The sequence below is a fragment of the Phaethon aethereus genome (genome assembly GCF_964289735.1).
Source record: "Phaethon aethereus genome assembly, chromosome: 6".
Classification (NCBI taxonomy): domain Eukaryota; kingdom Metazoa; phylum Chordata; class Aves; order Phaethontiformes; family Phaethontidae; genus Phaethon; species Phaethon aethereus.
Window position 1 is genome coordinate 3,240,777 of NC_138580.1, and position 18,384 is coordinate 3,259,160.

At 38.7% G+C, this 18,384-nt stretch overlaps 1 protein-coding gene across 2 annotated transcripts in view; it reads right to left on the reverse strand.

Moving 5' to 3' along the window:
* MBD5 (methyl-CpG binding domain protein 5) overlaps positions 1-18,384 on the reverse strand; it is a gene marked incomplete at both ends in the record, with an annotated part of 47,313 nt that overhangs the window by 11,056 nt on the left and 17,873 nt on the right. Inside the window, 3 exons of one of the 2 annotated variants that reach the window (XM_082001804.1) lie at positions 3,850-5,058; positions 6,792-7,003; positions 9,377-9,703. In XM_082001804.1, the coding sequence (XP_081857930.1) occupies positions 3,850-5,058; positions 6,792-7,003; positions 9,377-9,703 (1,748 nt within the window). Of the gene's footprint in view, positions 1-3,849; positions 5,059-6,791; positions 7,004-8,674; positions 9,704-18,384 lie in introns of both variants that reach the window. The other variant, XM_082001803.1, reaches the window with a different exon arrangement.

The window sequence follows — 18,384 nt, forward strand, 5'->3', positions numbered from 1 at the left end:
CATGAGAAATAATATCCATTTCAAACCTGCGGAGCTTTTCTAAGGGTAAACACGAGAAGAAAAGGCACACAAGACTCAAGAACGAGCACGCCGGCTTCGCAAGCTTATACATTACATCTCCTACATTAAAACGGTGTTATTGGAGGCAGTGTTACTCTGTCTGCAAGACACTATAGCTCAAGCCTTCATTTATAGAATGTTTGAAAAACAGCTAAAGAAGAAACTTAAATTTTTCAAACTGAACAGAATTAAAGGGCAATAATATAATCACCTTGATCCTTTACCTTGGACACTTTACTATGTGACAGATTTCTCATGAATGCTAAATTGTACATTATCCATATCTATGATATATATGTGTATATAAGGAACAAACTCTGCACAGGGTTGTATACGTCTGCCATTAGATATATAAGAAAATTCAACGGTAAATAGGAATTCATCAATTCATGTAAATTTTCATGAAGAGCCAATATCGCGTTTGAGTCACAAGGGACTTAAGTAACAAAAAAAAATCAGTATCTTCATTATTGGTATTTTGTGATGGTAGAACAGTGAAAAACCTGCTAGCACTTTTTTGAAGAAGTAGTATCAAAGTGCTAACATAATACAGTATTGGAAGCAACTACAACAGATATATTTGAATTAATAGTATCATATGCCTTCATATACAACAAGCCGTTACAACACTAAATAATACATACAAATGGGATTTTCAGGACACTGATACATCACACCTATTATTATCTGCAGAACTATAAAAGCTGTTTAAAAAACCCTACTTTCACTGATGGAAAGTCCTACTAAGAATAATACTTGCCCCGTAAGAACCACTACGAAATGCACTTCCAACAAGCAACTACTGCTCACACAAACGCTTTGACTTTCACATTGTTGCTCTTGAAGCCTCGTTCTTGTTTAGGTGATTTGATTTGGATTATAATCAAATTAATTACTTAATGAAATACACATCCTCTGTTTTAGGATGCGTGTAGCTTCAGGCTTGCTTCTTTGCTTTTCAGGAACTTCTGCTGCTACTGCTGCACTTCCCTTGGGTTCCTCTCTAATTTTCAAATAGCCAAAAAGCAAGTGTTCATTAGGAAACACCGGTGCAACATTCCTCCCTTCTCCTGCTAGGGAAACACCATTCTAGCTGCTCTTCAAAGAGAAGCATTATTACATTTAATACCCGAAGCCTTTTAAATGGAAACAAAAATCTAATTATGTGTGATACAAAGAACAGAGAATATACAAAGTACCATGAAACCCCAACAGCATAAAAAACCTAATGTTACAATATAGGAGGTTAACATTTGATTATACAAATACTTTAAATGATGTTTTAAGAAAGCTCTGCAGGAAACACAATTTTCAGAACTGCTACTAGTGACTCCCACCATGAATTGTAACCTTTCAGGTTTTTCTGAAGCACAGAATTTCTGGAGACTATTTGATTTTTGAAGTTATTTCTTTTTGTTTTCAAGAAAGTTTTTTTTGGTTTGGTGCGGGGTTTTTTAATCTTTTTTTTTTTTTGTCTTCAGACCAGGCTGCCCAAACATCTGAAGAATGTAGCTGTACAACATGTTATGTTTGAACATGTGTACAGATTGCCACTGTGCACGGAGTTCCTGTCTTTTTTCAACTAGAACCAGAACTATTATACAGCACATGCACATTTTCACCTCTTTCATATTCCCCTGTATCCCACCTTGCAACCCCGACTTCTGACCTCTGGAATGGTCACTCACTCTGTACTTCTTGTTGGAGAAAATTAGACTTGCTTTTTTTTTTTTTTTTTTAAATTTAAAATTATTATTATTGCATTAAAGACCTTCTGATGTGAGAGGTGATCCATCGCGTGGGACTTCCTGATGAAGAACGTGAAACTGCCTCTCTTGCTGCCTCCACAAGTACCTCGGCAGTACTGCATGAGCAGCAATGTATGCATTTCCACAGTTTGCTTCCCTGTTGTTTGTGTTTCAGTATACTATAAAATCTGTGCCACTGAATATAATATTACACAATGCATATATAATGTACATAAGACACAAAATGAAGGAAGGCGGGTTTGTGCAAAAGCAACTGTACATTCTGGTATCCACAAACTGGGGAGCAAACTTATAAAATTGCTAAGGTATGCAAATGAAAAAAAATTTCACTTCTTTACAAAAGTTATAAAAAATAAGCTCTTCAAATATATCAAAACAGTCATAGACATATGGATACACAGTCATGGGAAGTTAATACATAAATGCATACGAGGAACAGTGTAATTGCTGTATTTGTAATTCATATGGGACAGTGTCGTTGGACACCTCCTAATTTTTCCAGTTTTGCTTAATCTTTTACAGTTTCTGGTCTGTCTCACTTGTCTATACTTTATGAACTGACCTGTAGCTTGGGCATCTAACTTTTATAAAGAACAAGCTCTTCAGCATTCAAATATTGTTTGTTTTCTCTACAAAGATTTATAAAAATCAACAAATATGTTGATTTCTCTATAAAGTAAATACTTTTGTTCAGCATACTCAGACGGGAGCTCTTTGAAACCTTTGTGACTAAGGAGACCAACAGAGAAGCCACCTGTAAAGAGAGACTGAAGTTCTCTTGAACTAGGGCTGAAGCTGTTCTGGCCAAGCATCACTCCAGTTATTTATAGCACCAGTTCATCAATGACCTGTTGGACTCTTTGGGGAAATTACAATTGCACATCAACCTCAGATAACACTACGATTATGAACTGCGGTGAGACCAGCAGTGGTTACGCTATAGGTACCGCAGTTCCAGCTCAAGAAGTTCCTGAGCTATGCACTGGTGGGACTCAGAGGCTGTTGGTGAAGAAGCACTCCTCAACGTGTTCTTGTTCTCTCTCCCCTCTGGATAGCTGCTGCTGGCCAAATTTCGAGGAAAGGAATACTTTGGTCCAAGCCACTATCACTGTTCTTATGACTGTTGTCGTGCAACGTAATAGGCAAAAAAAGTACGGGGAAAAAAGACATAATTTTTAAGTGGTTTGATTGCTTTGTGTCAGAGGCAAAATGTTGTTTCATCAGATCTTTCCCTTCTGCTTACATATTTTTAAAATTGGCATTTTATAAAGTGGCACTTAAAAATATTTATATATGAAAGACGTGAAATATTTTATAAAAACTACAAAAATATAATGTTTTACAAGTAGTGGAGACCAGAATATGAAGTATTTATCATAATAAAGTAACCAGTAACTCCTTGATAACTGTGTTTTCTATATATTCCCCAACAAGCATATGCTTTGTCAACAAAAGAAAATGGATTTTAGTATGAAAGAGCAAATTGGAATGCTTTCCTCACTATTAAAAGATGGTCAAAACCTGCTTTCAAGGTGAAAATGCGTGTGCATTTCCGCTTAAAGAGTGTATGTGTCAAACAGCAAGCTTTTACTTATTACAGACTCCTCAACCCGATTAGATCCGTTTTCCTTTTTGCAGCGTTCAACACTTTCAGATATCTCCTTATCGGTTTCTTCAGACACAGCCGGAAGTTCAACTAAATACACAATTTACTAAGTTAAGCAATCTTTCATTAAGAACATTTTTTGTGTTGCAAGTCTTTTGTGCACAAATTAGTAAGGCAGAATCAGGCCGACATATAATCTGTTGCGTGGCATTGGCAGAAGTTTCTCGTTAGATAACTATGGGAAAAACTCAGCTCTGCAAGCTATAGTTACGAAAAAAAGCAACTTGTACTACTAAAATAAGAGACAAAGAAAAAAATAAAGAATGGATCGAGATAGTTTTGATAAACATTTGTATGCGCATAGGTACATGTGTATATAGATAGATAGATATGTGCATATATATATAAATATACCTTCCCCTCCTCAGCGTTTTGTTGACATGAATTGTGAACTTCTTCCTCTCTTACTAGTTTCCCAGGCCATGAAGTCAGTCCTTTGATTTGGCCCCAGACCAAGTCGCCAACATTAAACGTCCTCGGCCTGTAATGTATCAGCTCATTTGAAGAAGGGGAGTCTGGGTTCCTTAGGTCATCTTCACTACTGATGCTTTTAGCATCTGAAGGGCTAGGCACACACCCATTAATGCTTTTGGCATTAAAATCTCCATTGTAATGGATATAGTCTTTAACTAACGAACTTTCCAAGCTATTTGAGGAACTTGGAGATTGCTCTTCCAGAATCAGGTCTTGTTTAGAAGTGTTCAGCAACTCCCCAAATCCTCTGTTCTGCTGAGGCCTATTTCCGTTTATGTGTGCACATCGTTCCACAGTGTTCTCCAGTCTTTCCTTAAAACTCATCATAGTTCTTTTGTAATTGTTATACCTGAAATTCTCCTCCAACATTTTATCACTTTGACAATTTCGCTGTGATAACAGTATCTGATGCTGCTCGCCTTGTAATAATGGCAGTGTGGAGATGTTATTGGGCCTTTCGTGACAAGGACTACTATGGATATGGGTAGAGTGGTCTAGAAACTCATCACATTTCCATCTATTTATCTCACCGACAGGACTTTGCTCCCCTTCCCACTGTTTTTTGGGTGTGTCACAACTTGTTGGTTTGTAATATTCATACCCATCCCCTTCACTTGAATTTTTACCGTGCTCTGAATTCTTCAGTATTCGTGTTCCTCTAGTGTTCCTTATCCTACCTTCATGATCAGAAACGGCAATGTTCCTTCCATGGATTACTGCACTGACAGCACTAGAAAGATTTAATGGGTCACCAATTGAGGCTGTGAAGGCACTCATGGCACTCAAAGCTGGAATGGGACTCATTTGCGTTGTACTGCTAACAGCAGTGGTGATTACTACTTGCATTCCCTTGCTTGCAGCATCTACAACTGCTTTGTAGATAGCGTCCACCGATGTATCACCCTGAGCAGCGACGTTGAGGTTATCCTTCGCCTGTTGTCCAAGAGATGGTTCAGTTCTTTGCTGCAAATCACAAGATGTTTCTTGGAAAGGAGGAAGCATAGTGCTGGAGCTCTCGGGAACTGGTGCCATTCCCATTTGAGTGATCATCCTTTTGTTTAGGACAGCAGCGTCTTCCTGCATTCTCACCTGGAAAAAGCAGAGAAGAAGATGGAAACTGCTATTCTGCTTAAAGTTTTGTCTGTTATAATAGATAATATAATAGACAAACTTTGTTTTATTTTAATAAAAAAATCAGGATGGTGGCCAGGGTGACTATTTGTTACAGTGCATATTTTTGTTTTGGCGATACATTAGTTACGAAGTTTAATGCTGAACAAGCTAGACAGAAAACAAAAGCAGCTTAATTTAGAGGAAAACAAAAACACTGGCTCTTAGACTTTGCCTCGTGGATCAAAACAGATGCTTTGCATGAAATGATACAACCTACCATGCATCGCTGAGACTACATTATCATCTCTTTCAGGGATTTCCTCTGCTGATTGAAGTACAGTACCCTTCTTTTTATCTCTCAAGTCCTAACCAACTCCACCAAGGTCAATATTTCTGTCCTCAACTATTCTCTTTCATTCCTTCACAGACCCTAATTTTGGTTCTTTCTTCCCTACCAACCATTCTTCTGGGCTCCTTCATTCAATTTCTGGAATGTAGGCCATCACTGTCCTTCTGGAGCTGGCTACCATTTCTGTTTTTTCCCTTTTGGTTATGTGCTTCTCTCGTGGGATCTCTTTTTACTTCACTCCCTTGTAAACCTTGCCTGCATCCCTTTGCATTGCAGCTGTAATGTCAGGCGCTGCCACAGTAAACTGTAACCTTCAGATTAAAGTAACTGTGCTTTTTATATTTCTTGTCACATATGTAGGCAGTGAAGATGATGTCAATAATAGTGCTATAACAAAAAACTGTAAAAACCAAGGGGAAAATATTTCCAAAAGCTCCTTTAAATACGTACCATTACTATTTATATAACTGAGCATCTGAAGCAAAAAATACTGAAATAAAGCTACCAAAATTCATACAAAAACAAAGAGAAGTAATAGGCAGTTGGAGGACTGTGATTTTGCAATAGCAGTGAAACATCTACACTGAGAAAATGACACGCCTTCTTTTTCCTTCTTAAAGGGTAAAAGCACTTTCTGGCACTATCTGCACGCTTCTGTCTTCACGCCTGGAGTTCTGCGGCAACCACGGTAATACTGAATAATAACAAACGTGTATTTTAACTCTGGCTTTATTACCTATCTTGGTTGCTAGCCTTCCTGTCAGTATGTTAGTTTGATAGTTCAATGTGCATTATGAGGAATTGTCTATTTAGGTGGATAGCAGAGAGGTATCATTTTTGCAGTTTGTCATTGTCTATTCATTCTCTGCTTTCTTCAGTTTATACAATCCACATCACAGCTAGCTCTTCCCTTCAACTTCGGTGGGAATATAAGAGGATTGGTACACACGGTCACCTATAATCATTCATTAAGTTTCTAATTACTGTAAAGTGGTATCAATATTTATTTCTCACATTAGAGTGGTCTAAATGGGAATTTATGATCATTTCTGTGGAATGGAAAATGGTTTTGCTAAAAACGTGTAGTAATTGTCAGAATACACATAGCATATTTTTTTCAATACCTGCAGCATAACTCTTTCCAAAGAAACTACACCCAATTTCTAAAGAAAAAAGTATAAAATTTCACTAACAAATGTTACTGATTTGCAAAATCCAAAAAACTACTGGAAGAGGCAAGCAATTGTATGTATCCTGTTGTCTTAATCAGCAAAAAAACCTCCAAACAACTACAGGGAATATGTTTTTACCAACGAGAGTTGCACATTTGTTTGAATATTGATTTCATTTTGCTTTCTACCTGGAAATTTTGGAACAGACATGCCATGGGGTTTGGGTTGTTAGCTGGGCCAGGAATTGGGGGCTGGCCTTGAAAGCCCTGCATGTTCTGATACCCCTGGAGAAGGTGCTGCTGCTGCTGATTTGAAGAAAACATCTGATTGTTGTTCAATAGCGACTGGAGATGACTCAGCTGATGGTTATTCAACGTAGTGTTTATAGATGACATGTCACCTGTAATTCAAACACAGGGAAACGTAAGTCAGTACAGTTTTCAACAGTCACGGAGGAATTTCCTTGACTCAAATTTTAACTGACTGCTAAGCAAATGTCTCTGTAAAACAACACTTTTCCCCTTCAACCTTCTATGGAACGGTCATCAAGGCATGTGTCTCCTACTCTTTATTCCTTTACTTCTTCCGTATTCCTTCTTTTGCATGTCACATCTATCTGGACTCTTTTCAAAGGTTTCTGACGTGACTGCCTTTGCCTTGGGAATAGTAGACAGCCGAGAACGGCAGAACGAGCTTCTGTGATACTCGGTGCCTTGGAATCTTACTCTTAGTTTCCAAAGAGTGACTGCTTCAAACAGTACTGGGGTGGTGAGGGGGAGGAGGAGTCGGGAGGGAGAGAGAGGTGAAGAGAAAATAATTTAATAAACCCAACAAAACTAGTCTTTCGTTAACTATGACAAAGTAACATGAGCTAACAGCAAATGAGCAAAGGCTTTTTGGCTCACAGACATGTGAGCCAACACCAAATCGTTTTTTTTTTTTACATTCTAGAGAAACAACTGTATTAACATTTTGTATTACACAAAAATCTCACTTTGCGTAATTATAGTTCTAATAAAATAAATACATTGTTGAACCTGGCTTTATGAAATAACAAAGCTTAAAATTGCATTAATTTCCTAGGGCTTTTGTTTGTTTTTTTAACTAAAAACTCATGTTCTTCTTAAAATTGTCATTTGCAGAATCATTGGTTAGTTGTATTTTACATAGGAAATGTAAAGTAGGGTTGAGTTCATGACAGCCAATTAGTAGGTAAGTATGAGGTATTGCATTAAAATGCTTATCAGCGCTTTGCCGCTATCTAATTCCTCCTCGTAGTCTATTTATTAGATTATGTAGACCAAACAACAGAGGAGTACTAACTATATTACATATTCTTGGTAAAAATCATCGAAGGACCCAGGAGGAAAAACTTGTATTTAAGGGTTTTTTAATCACTTGTTTTGGGATGTAGGTGTTTGTCAAGTGAGATACCCTGGGTTTCTAAACTACAAGCTAAAGTTAAAAAAAAAAAACAACACAGAGAAATGAGAAAATATAAATACACAATAAAGGGCTTGAAGGGCAACCTTCCACTTTGAACTTGTGCAAGGACCTACTTCGAGTGCTTTATGGATTACTTTACGGGGAGTGTGCTTACGGTTTTGGCACTTTTGATTCATCTGGAAAAACGCACTTGGCCATTTTTCATCTACCGCACAGCTACTCGTCCTAACCCTGTGATGCCACATGCACTTGAAGTGAAAGACTGCATCCCAGAGATGCAGCTGTGCTTTTACTACTTGAAAAATGAAACAAGTCCAATTGCTTACAGACTTTTCAGGTGTATATAGTAGGTCTAGGTGGCATCAGAATTAAGAATGGAACATAAAATAATTTCCAAAAACAGTATCAAATGTTACTGAATTATAATAGGTTGTATTTTAAATTTCTTACAAAAACAGTTATATTTTTCTCAATAGAAATAAACACGCTGTAACATACAAAAGCCTTACAAAAAAGTATGATAAATTGGAGTCTTTAAAAATAGAAACTAGATTCCAAAATTCCCCCTCCCCAACCCTCTTCCTTTTTTTTTTTCCTTTTATATCTGTGAAGAAATTGAACTTACCAAGCAGACCTGTCCCCAGTAGAGGGTTAAGTAGCTGTGGCACCACAGAGTTATTGTTGAGTTTAGCTGGACCAGATGTATTCCCAGCATTATTAGATATGTTCAGCAATGTTTCTGCCATTGACACCACTGCTGTCCCACCACCCAGGGTCGAGACAGACAGTGCTGCCACTGCTGATGATGTAGTGGTTGTGGTAGTGGTTGCTTGGGAGGAGGTGGCTATGGAAACCTCTGGATGATTAGCGGTGTTGCCCGATGCAGAGTTCAGGACACCTCCCACCAGCTGGGGATTCAAGGCCATTAATGCTGAGGCCCCAGAGACAGCTGGGAGGAGCAGGGGGTTAGAAGTAGTGTCAGTGCCTGAAAAGCTTGGTATAGGGTTGCCCAGGGGGTTGGTTAAAAGGGTCTCCACCCTGTTGCTTTCTGACTGATTGCTTGGCAAATGGTCAGGTGGGGCTGTCATCTGCGTTACTGAGGGTAAAGGGTTATTTTGCTGTTGCAACAGATCTGAGATGGTCAGATTGAAAGATGGTAGGGGAAGCATGGCAGCTGCTTGGGCTTGGTTCTGAAGGAGGGTTGCTAGAAGCTGAAAATGAACAGGTTGTAATACCTGCCCATCCACGTCACTGGAGAGAAAAGCTAAAGCAGCATTTACATTCGGGTTGAGAAAACCTAAAGGGTTGAGGTTGACCTCAGACTTGCCTTCTCCTGCTGAAGGCTGTAGTATATTTAATAGATTCTGGTTTAGGAGATGTTGCTGATTCACTGGCAAAGAGATAGGCAGAGAATTGAGGAGGTTTTGATTCAAAGAATGTGGAAGATTGTTGTTTGAAGAGCTGTTCTGCGGAAAATGAAGCGAGTGTTCGTGGCCAGCAAAAGGGAAATCGCTCCCAATGGGCAGCTGGCTCTGAAGTGGGTTTCCAGCTGCAGTAGTGACTATAACACCATCTTGAAGCACAGATGTTGTCTTTGTGATGGCAGGTTGGCTGGTGCCAGCTATGGCTATTGATGATGATGGTCCTGAACCCCCTGCAATGCAAAAGAACAAAACTATTAATAGAATACTGCCTGCTGCGAGACGATCACCGAAGTTGTAAAGCAACTAGGTTAATCCAAAACAGTAACGTTTGATACCCATGCACAGAAAAGAAAATGTTTTGAGCCTCCAGACTTGAGTACTTTTTAAATATGAATGAATCTGCCACGAGCTACTTCTAATACTATGTGCTGTGCCACATCTCATCAGAAATTATCTAACTATAAACGTGTGTATCTCTCAAACTTGAGCGGGGACATAACAGGATTTCATTCATTACTTATTTTGATCAGCATAAACCTGAAAGCAACCATAACTTAATATAGAAAGTCATGGACCAGTAAGAAATTAACTACTAGGAAGAAGGATCAATGAAAGACATCAATGATGCTGTGTGAAAGAGTGCGAGTACATCATCTAAATGTAGACATGAACCTTATGCTCTTCTATTTCCAGTTCTATTCCATTAATGGGGTTTTGGAGAATTATTATTTATAGCATTATTTTGGACTCTGGAAGAAAAAAATACAATGATGATGATTACATGTCACGATGCTGCCTATGATAAAATCTAATGAGTAAAATATATCATGGTTGTCCTGGTTTCAGCCAGGAGAGAGTTAATTTTCTTCACAGAAGCTGGTGTGAGGCTGTGTTTTGGATTTGGGATGAGAACATGTTGATAATGTGCTGATGTTTTGGGTTGTAGCTAAGTGGTCAAGGACAGTCCAGCTCCTCGTGCTGGGCTGCCAGCAAGCAGGCTGGGGGTGCGCGGGGAGCTGGGAGGGGGCACGGCCAGGACAGCTGACCCAGGCTGGCCAGAGGGATATTCCATACCATACGATGTCATGCTCAGTATAGAAAGCTGGGACGAAGAAGGAGGAAGGGGTGGAGGGACGTTCGGAGTGATGGCATCTGTCATCCCAATAAACCATTACGCGTGACGGAGCCCGGCTTCCCTGGGGATGGCTGAACCCCCGCCTGCCCGTGGGGAGCGGGGAATGGATTCCTTGTGTTGTTCTGCTTGTGTGCGCGGCTTTTGCTTTACCTGTTAAACTGTCCTAGTCTCAACCCATGACTTTCCTCACTTTTACTCTTCGATTCTCTCCCCTGTCCCACCGTGGGGGAGTGAGCGAGTGGCTGCCTGGGGCTTAGCTGCCGGCTGGGGCTAAGCCACGCCGATGGCCAAGGCAGGTCAGCAGACAAAAAAACCCAACAAGTTATAAAGAAAAACATGTACATTGGGGTGGCCTAGTCATATCCATCACTTGGCATGAAAAGAAACACCAAATGAGTATGAGTAGGCTTACTGTGAGGGGGTTACACAGAAAGAGTGAGAGAATAATGAAGTTTATTTGGCTATCGTTACACCCCTTTACCGAAGTTGAAGCATAAAATAAACTATTCATTGTCTTTCACTTAAGGCAGAGTCTTGAATTGACAGTAGTCATACACAAAAAAATACATAGGAGCAGACTAGGAGAAATAAAGCAAATGAAATTGCCTTGAACTACGCCTTTCTACTTTATTCATTGCGATTCACTGCAGAACAGACATTAAAAGTATGTATTAAAATTATATACTGCATGTGTATACATTATATACTACATGGTGTTGGGTTGATGGTTGGACTTGATGATCTTAAAGGTCTTTTCCAACCTTAATGATTCTGTGATTCTGTATATAAAACTGTATAATTATAAATGTGTTTAAGTATGGTTTTGATGCAATAAAATAATTTTCCATTCTCAACCGCCCTGCAAATATAGCTCACGTGACAGAGATCAGAAAGTATTGATTCTCAGAAAGTATCAATTACCATTTTTCTAAACCAGTACTATCTGAAAAGGGATGTGCAACTACGCTGTTAACTGGTAAGAACAGAATCAAATCTTTACATCATTTGTAATTTAAAATACCATTTTTCAAGTACTCTAACATTATGATGACTCAAAAATGTACAAAATTAACACAGTACATGAGGCACTGCATTGAATTCATGAGAAGAAAGATCACACCCTCTCTCCCAGGTACTGCTATCACATTTCAGTGCGGAAATTACATAATAAATTAACAAAAGATAAAGTAAGAACAAATTGTGATCATAAAGCAGAGGATATCCTATTCTGCCGTGATGAGAAATATGTTAAACAAAGCAATAAAAGCAGTTTCATGACAAGTACTTTTCTCCAGGCAGCAGTTTGGAGCAAAAAATCAGATATGCACTTGAGGAACAAAAACCCAACCACGCACTGAAAGTATATCCCATTGGATTTCCACTGACGGTTTTGTGTTTAACGTTTCAGATTAGGCAGGAATAGCAAATGCTCTCTATCTCGACACCCTCAGGCCTGGCAAATGCCTCACATGTACCTGAGAAATTGGCACCCACGCCTTCCCCGGCTTTCTAGCTCAGAAATACAGACTTCCAAATGACAGACACCTTCCCATTTAAAGTCAATGAAAAGCTACTAACCAGACAAGTTGCTCAGAAATTAGTCAAAACTACGATGAAGCTAGTAACAGCAAACCTATTGGTAGGGATGAATGAAAACCACAGCTATGGCAAGTAAGTTTGTTTTCCACCAACATACCTGTCCTACTACTGGCTACCTAAATCTGGAGAGAAGCCACCTCTGGCAACACCTTCAACATGGAACGTAACAGAAAAAAGAGATTCTCTCAAGCGCGTGTTTACTCATCAAGGTGTACGTGACCTACCGAGATGACATGTTAAAAAGATTTTCCATGTGTGCGCACCTTTTTTTCCTTTTAGTATTTTGCTATTTCAGTAAATAAGCCAATAGTAAAACAAACTTCATACCAATGAGGGGCATAACATAAAATCAAATTCAACAGGTATGTTAACTATTTATTTTTAACACGCAAGTGCAAACTCTGTCTACTCAAATTCAATTACACAAATCCCAAAACGAACCTAAGTTAAAATGTAACTGCACGTCCTCCCTTTTTTACTAATCCCTGAAATATTTTAAACTACATTTTTAGAAAAGTTATAGAAAAGTCTTTACAATCTTTGTAGCTAAAAGCAAATTCTTTTTGCTTCACTGGAGAGAAGAAAATACACTCACTTGAAGTAATTCCAAACCCTCATGCCAGGCTTGTAATGGATCAGCATGTTACAGAGCCCAAAGCAATACACTTTATTAACTACCAGGTACCTTTTGCTCACAAAAAAGGAAATTTTCAATTTGTTTTGTTTTGTTTAAATCAGTACCCAGAACTGACACTCCAAGGATTTAAATATTAGGAAAAGTCCCAAAGACCAAACTACAGATTTAAGTAATAGCACTGCAAAGTCATTCCTATGTGGTTTTAACAGAAGAATCAGCTGTACCACTCAAATGACACAAGATGGATGCCTACCGTACTTAAAAATACATAGGCTCTCTTAAATAACGTTGCTTGACAAATTGCTCACTGAAGTAAAACTCTGTCACTGCACTTCAAGACACACTTAACGTTAGTCTCTCTAGTTGTAATCTAGTTTAAGATGGACCAGGTAACACCCGAACATCTTCAGATGGCTATTCCTCCTGCGTGTAAATGACCTTCCACGTAAAATCTTACTGTCATATAGATAAAAACAGGCTACCATCAGCTTAGCCTGACGTGCAGGAATGGTCTGATATACTGGGTTTTCTAAGGCATGAGTTTGTTTCAAGCAATATTTTTTTGGAAACCCGTTACTCCTGCAATAAGGGAAAGACAGATATACAAGCTTTTTCCTCGGCGGCTAACGAAGGCTTCCCTAACTGGTAGAAATCACATCTGATGTGTTAAGCAGCACGTGGATAGATTTTTAATTCAGGCGTGAGGGAAGTATTCTATCTATAGAGCTCTCATGAATATGAAACCTACTTTTGGTATTTTCAAGTGGACCTAATCTCTGTTTCTCATTTATTTATGATCCTATTTTCCATTCTACTCAGGTAAATGACCACACGGAAGAGTATCTGGTGTGAAGCAAATCTCAAACTTGTAAAATTGTGGCTAGGTTTTTGTCAAACGCTGCTCTGATATCTATCCCCCATCAAACACCGCTTCTGGAGATCTAACCTGAGAGGTCTGGAGTGCATTCAATACTTGCCCTTTCTCCAGATTAATTATGCAATTAATTACTACTGGGGGGAAAAAAAAATCATGATGGATTCTGAGAAGGAGGAAGAAAATGTGTCCTTAATTCAATCCAGACTTGAGAAGTTTGGGAGTTGAAGAGGCGATGAGCAGCCAGACTTAATCAGGAAAGAAAAAAAATAGGCAAATATTCCCCCCCAGCTTCTGTTAAACCTGCCTCACAGAAAGACACAGTAGGAATCGGTATAGAAAAGTCCTGAATTAAGTAGTAGCTAATACAATATTTACAGCTGCATTCTGATACAAAGCCACCTCCAGCAACAGCAACTGAATTGCCACAATATGATTTCTGGATCTCTTCCAAAATACCATCTCCAGCAAGTCAATATTCTAGACGAAGAAACGCATGCACACTCATTCTCATTAAAATATAGTGCTGCTAGACATCTTCTGAATGTTTGGCCCCAATCCAAAAGACAAAATTTCAATAATTTATTTCTTCTTCTTTATAAAGCACGTGTACTTTCACACAATCATTAATTGTGATTGATATTGCAGCACCAACAAGCTGCAGAATTCCATCTTCCTCCAGGAGGACCACGGGAGCCCTCTGAACTGCCCTTCCCCAATTTCAAAGTGAAATCTCCAAGATCCAGGATGAACACGAGCAGTCCTGGTTTTTGACTCACATGAAGACCAGGTGCGATGAGAAGACAGCGATGCCCAACATCAGCCGCGTGAAGATGTGAAGCGGCCTGTGAAATAGCACGGAAAAACTGCAACATGCTTCATCAAAGCAACGGTATAAGCTACACTGCGAGTAGAAGAGAAGTCCTACTAAGAGGCCAGTCCTTCCAAATCAGGCAGCAGCCCCAAAGCGGAGGAGCAGCGATCTGGAACCGACTCTGGAATACCTTTGAGGCCTGTCTTTTATTCAAAGTGCCATCTAGACCCATACATTGTACTTACTAGAGTTTTCAAAGAGGGCTGGATGACAGTGGAAACCAGATGGTAGATGTCAGATAAAGAAAGATCCCTACGCAAACAAGCTGTCCTGGCCAGCAGTGCTGCAAGGAAAGCAGGACTGCAGTTCTGACCACCTGCATGTCCCTCAGGCTGGAGAAAGATGACAGCCAGAAGAAAAGAAGATGCAACACAGCACCAAAAAGTATCAACAGTGTGTTAGCTCACCCAAAACTCCACCATGAAACAGTTCATTATTACTGTATCCAGGCTCCAAGGTGACAGCTGGAAGGGTTTTGATGAGAAATGCGAATGGGAGTTGAAAGCTAAAGGGAAATCTCAAGTTTGACTCCAAGTTTCATAAAAACATGCTACTTTGAATCCTGGAAGCCCAAGGCATCGTACATGTCAGCTCAGTAAACAACAATCCTTAATAATCAGAAGCTCTTAAGAGTAAAAGCAGAATGAAAAAAGGATGAAGGAGTTAGACTAAAAGCCATAAAAGCCTAAGACGAAGGCTGGCTTCCAGCTCCTGCAGACGCAGACGTCTGCCAAAAGTTCTTTTGCCAGTTGCTGAGAAAAAGGAACTGTCTTTGTAGTGCAGTGAGAAGAAATATCCAGAGTGCCAAAAAATAGATCTATTGTTCTCTTAGGGGGACAAATAAATTATTTGGGAGTAAGTAAATGGAAACTGAACGGGATATAATTTTTAAAAAAATTATTACTTTGTGTGCTGTAGTATTTTATTTATGAACATTTTTATTTTGTTTTCTTTTGAAAACAGATTTCTTTTCCTGTGTGGATTTTACCTGCATTCCCTTTTTTTAAAGTCTTGCTTGACAGGTATTCTTAAGAAGATCCAATAAAATAATGGGTATTATGAAATCAGATTTACTCTTTCTGCTCATGTAAAATAAAGAAATTAGAGTGGAAGATATTTATCATTCGTATCTCAGCGTTGTCCTACCATGAAAGACAGGAACACACACTGCTGTTGGGATGCTAGGATATAGCCAGAGGTGTATCTTGTTTTAAGTCCTGGTTTTAAACAGTATTAAGATTGGAACAATACGAAGACTTGGACAGCAAGCTTGAATGGCTGTCCTCAGAAAGAGAAGGTGGCATATGAGCTACTGATTTCAAACTAAACAAAAGGAAAGAGTCAATCAAAACAAAGGAAAGATAACACTTTTGCAGCAGAGAACTGTGTCTGCATAAAAATATGTAGGAACAGTAATGACTTCACATACCGTGAATAATGCTCAGCCTCCTCATGAACCAAACAGTTCAAACTGAAGGCAAACTATTGTAGTCTTCACAGATCCGAAAAATACTACCCAACTAAAGAACGTTAACTGTATATGTATTCTCCTAAAAAATTACAGTTAAATATACCAATTAGAAAATTACAATGGAAATAATATTTTACAATGCATTTCTCTGTAAGAAACTATCCATCACGTATTCTAATATTTCAATAGTTTCAACGGTACATTGCTGGAATTTGTTGAATAAAAATAACCAATAAGGTGTATTACGTACTTAGGAAACTAAAAGTGCAGAACTTGCTCATTAGGCATTAATATCTAAAACATTTTAAGAGTTGAAAACAAATAGATGTTATGCATACCACTTTCTCAATTCTTACTTCTCTGCAAATTCAATAAAAATGCATCTAGCTCTATTTTATACTTTATATTTTCTTCATTGCTTTTTAAATTTCGAACATTCCAAGGTTTTGAAACCCTTGTCAGAAACTCACATTCAGCTCCTTGGTCATGTAATGAACTTCTTGCTAAAACCTCCACACTTCCATCCTCTCCTAGGGTAGAACTCAGTAGCTCTTGCAGAAGAAATCTGCAAGGTCCTTTCAAAAAGATCCGGCAAGAGTGGAGAGAGGAAAGTTTCACTGCATACCCTACCCTGAGATTATGAAGGCGTGAAAGTACAAAAGATCACTTTGGCGTTGTAATTACTACCATACCTCAAATGGTTCGTGCAACTTCTACCGCGTAGGGTCACCAATCCATGCTCCAGGCCTCTAGAAGCTACCGCAATACTACTATGAAATAAGAATTAATATCAACTTAGAGATACGAACGCATAGTTTGCATCAGTGGCAATGCTTTTAAATTAGTGATTTTAAGAGGCTTAACTTTCACCGAAGCGTAATCGCTGATAGAATTGATATGACCTCATATTCCTTAAAAATTTGTGACAACATGTTCCTGCTTTAACTACATATTCCATCACTTACCTATAAACTTAGAACCAAGAGCTATAAATTTTTATAATTATATTCTCTGTTTTCTTTTTGGAATGGAAAGCATTTACGATACTTATCTGGTATCACATTTATTATAGTGCTTTCATTTCCGAAGAAACCATAATTCAGCAGTTAACCACAAAGTACTGTCAGTTGTTCTCCTTATCGAGATCGTACGCTCCCTTGAGACAACAGAGAAATCACGAACAATGGACCAATAAATAAAACATCCCGCTCAGCCCAGCAGAACCAGTTAAAACCTGGACTCCCCTCATATACAATACTCCATCCGCACAGAATATGTTCTTCTGTAAAACAGATTTAACTGCCTATCCATACTATCACGCTTATCACTACAGCAGCTGAGCGTATTACTATGACTACCAATGGCATAATGCTGCATGATGATTTTTTTTTTTTTAACTTACAACAAAACAGCTGCAATGTTGGCCCCGTTCTTAATAGTGTTTTTCAAACTCCGGCTTTAACAGATTATTTTAAGAATGAAAAGAAGTGAGGACTACGGCATGCAGTCTCTGCATCTTCTGAAAAGTGACTCAGCCAAAAATGCGTCTCTCAAAATTTTGGGGAAAGGGCAAAAAGCCCAAAGCAGTTTCTTGGACAAGAGAAATCCTTACAATTAGGCTTTTTTTTAAAAAAAAAAAACCTGACTGAATTTCAGCCTTGGCTATTCTTGCCACCGTCTCTTCCGACCCCTGCATTTTACCATCACTGCTGTTTTTAAAATTACTTTGGGAGAACTATTCTTACATGCTTAGCTGTTAACAGAAAGCAGAAGCAGTTTTCTAGTAAAAAATTGTTCAAGACAACAGCATACCAATGAAGGAATAGTCTTTCAGCATTTACTCAGTGTTGGCACTTAGTCTGATCTCGTCCTGTAGCATTCCCTCATTCACAGATGTGGGAGAAGCATTGCCGATGAGGCAAAACATTTTATTGCAAATTCGGGAAACTAAAAATTCAAGAAAAAGCATTATTTTTTTCACTAGTCCCCACTCCACCTTCTAGCAAGTTTTGGAGTCACCCACTGGCTCTGCTTAAGCATATATTCAGAAGATGTGGAGAGCTAAATATGTATGGGAAATCTCATATAATTAATTCAGTGTTTCTTCAAAATCCCATCTTTAATAAAGGAAGGCTCATCTTTCTGCATTTTTTTAACTATTTTTTACAAATCCTCTAACTTTCATTAATACAAATTCCTAGAAAAATTATGGCAGTTAAAACATTAACCAGTCTGGTTAACTCAAGCCATGCACCTAAGCAAGCAATGTGCTTGGTTGGCAGAGCTCAGCAAAGCTGAACTTTTAATCTTGGTATTTATCT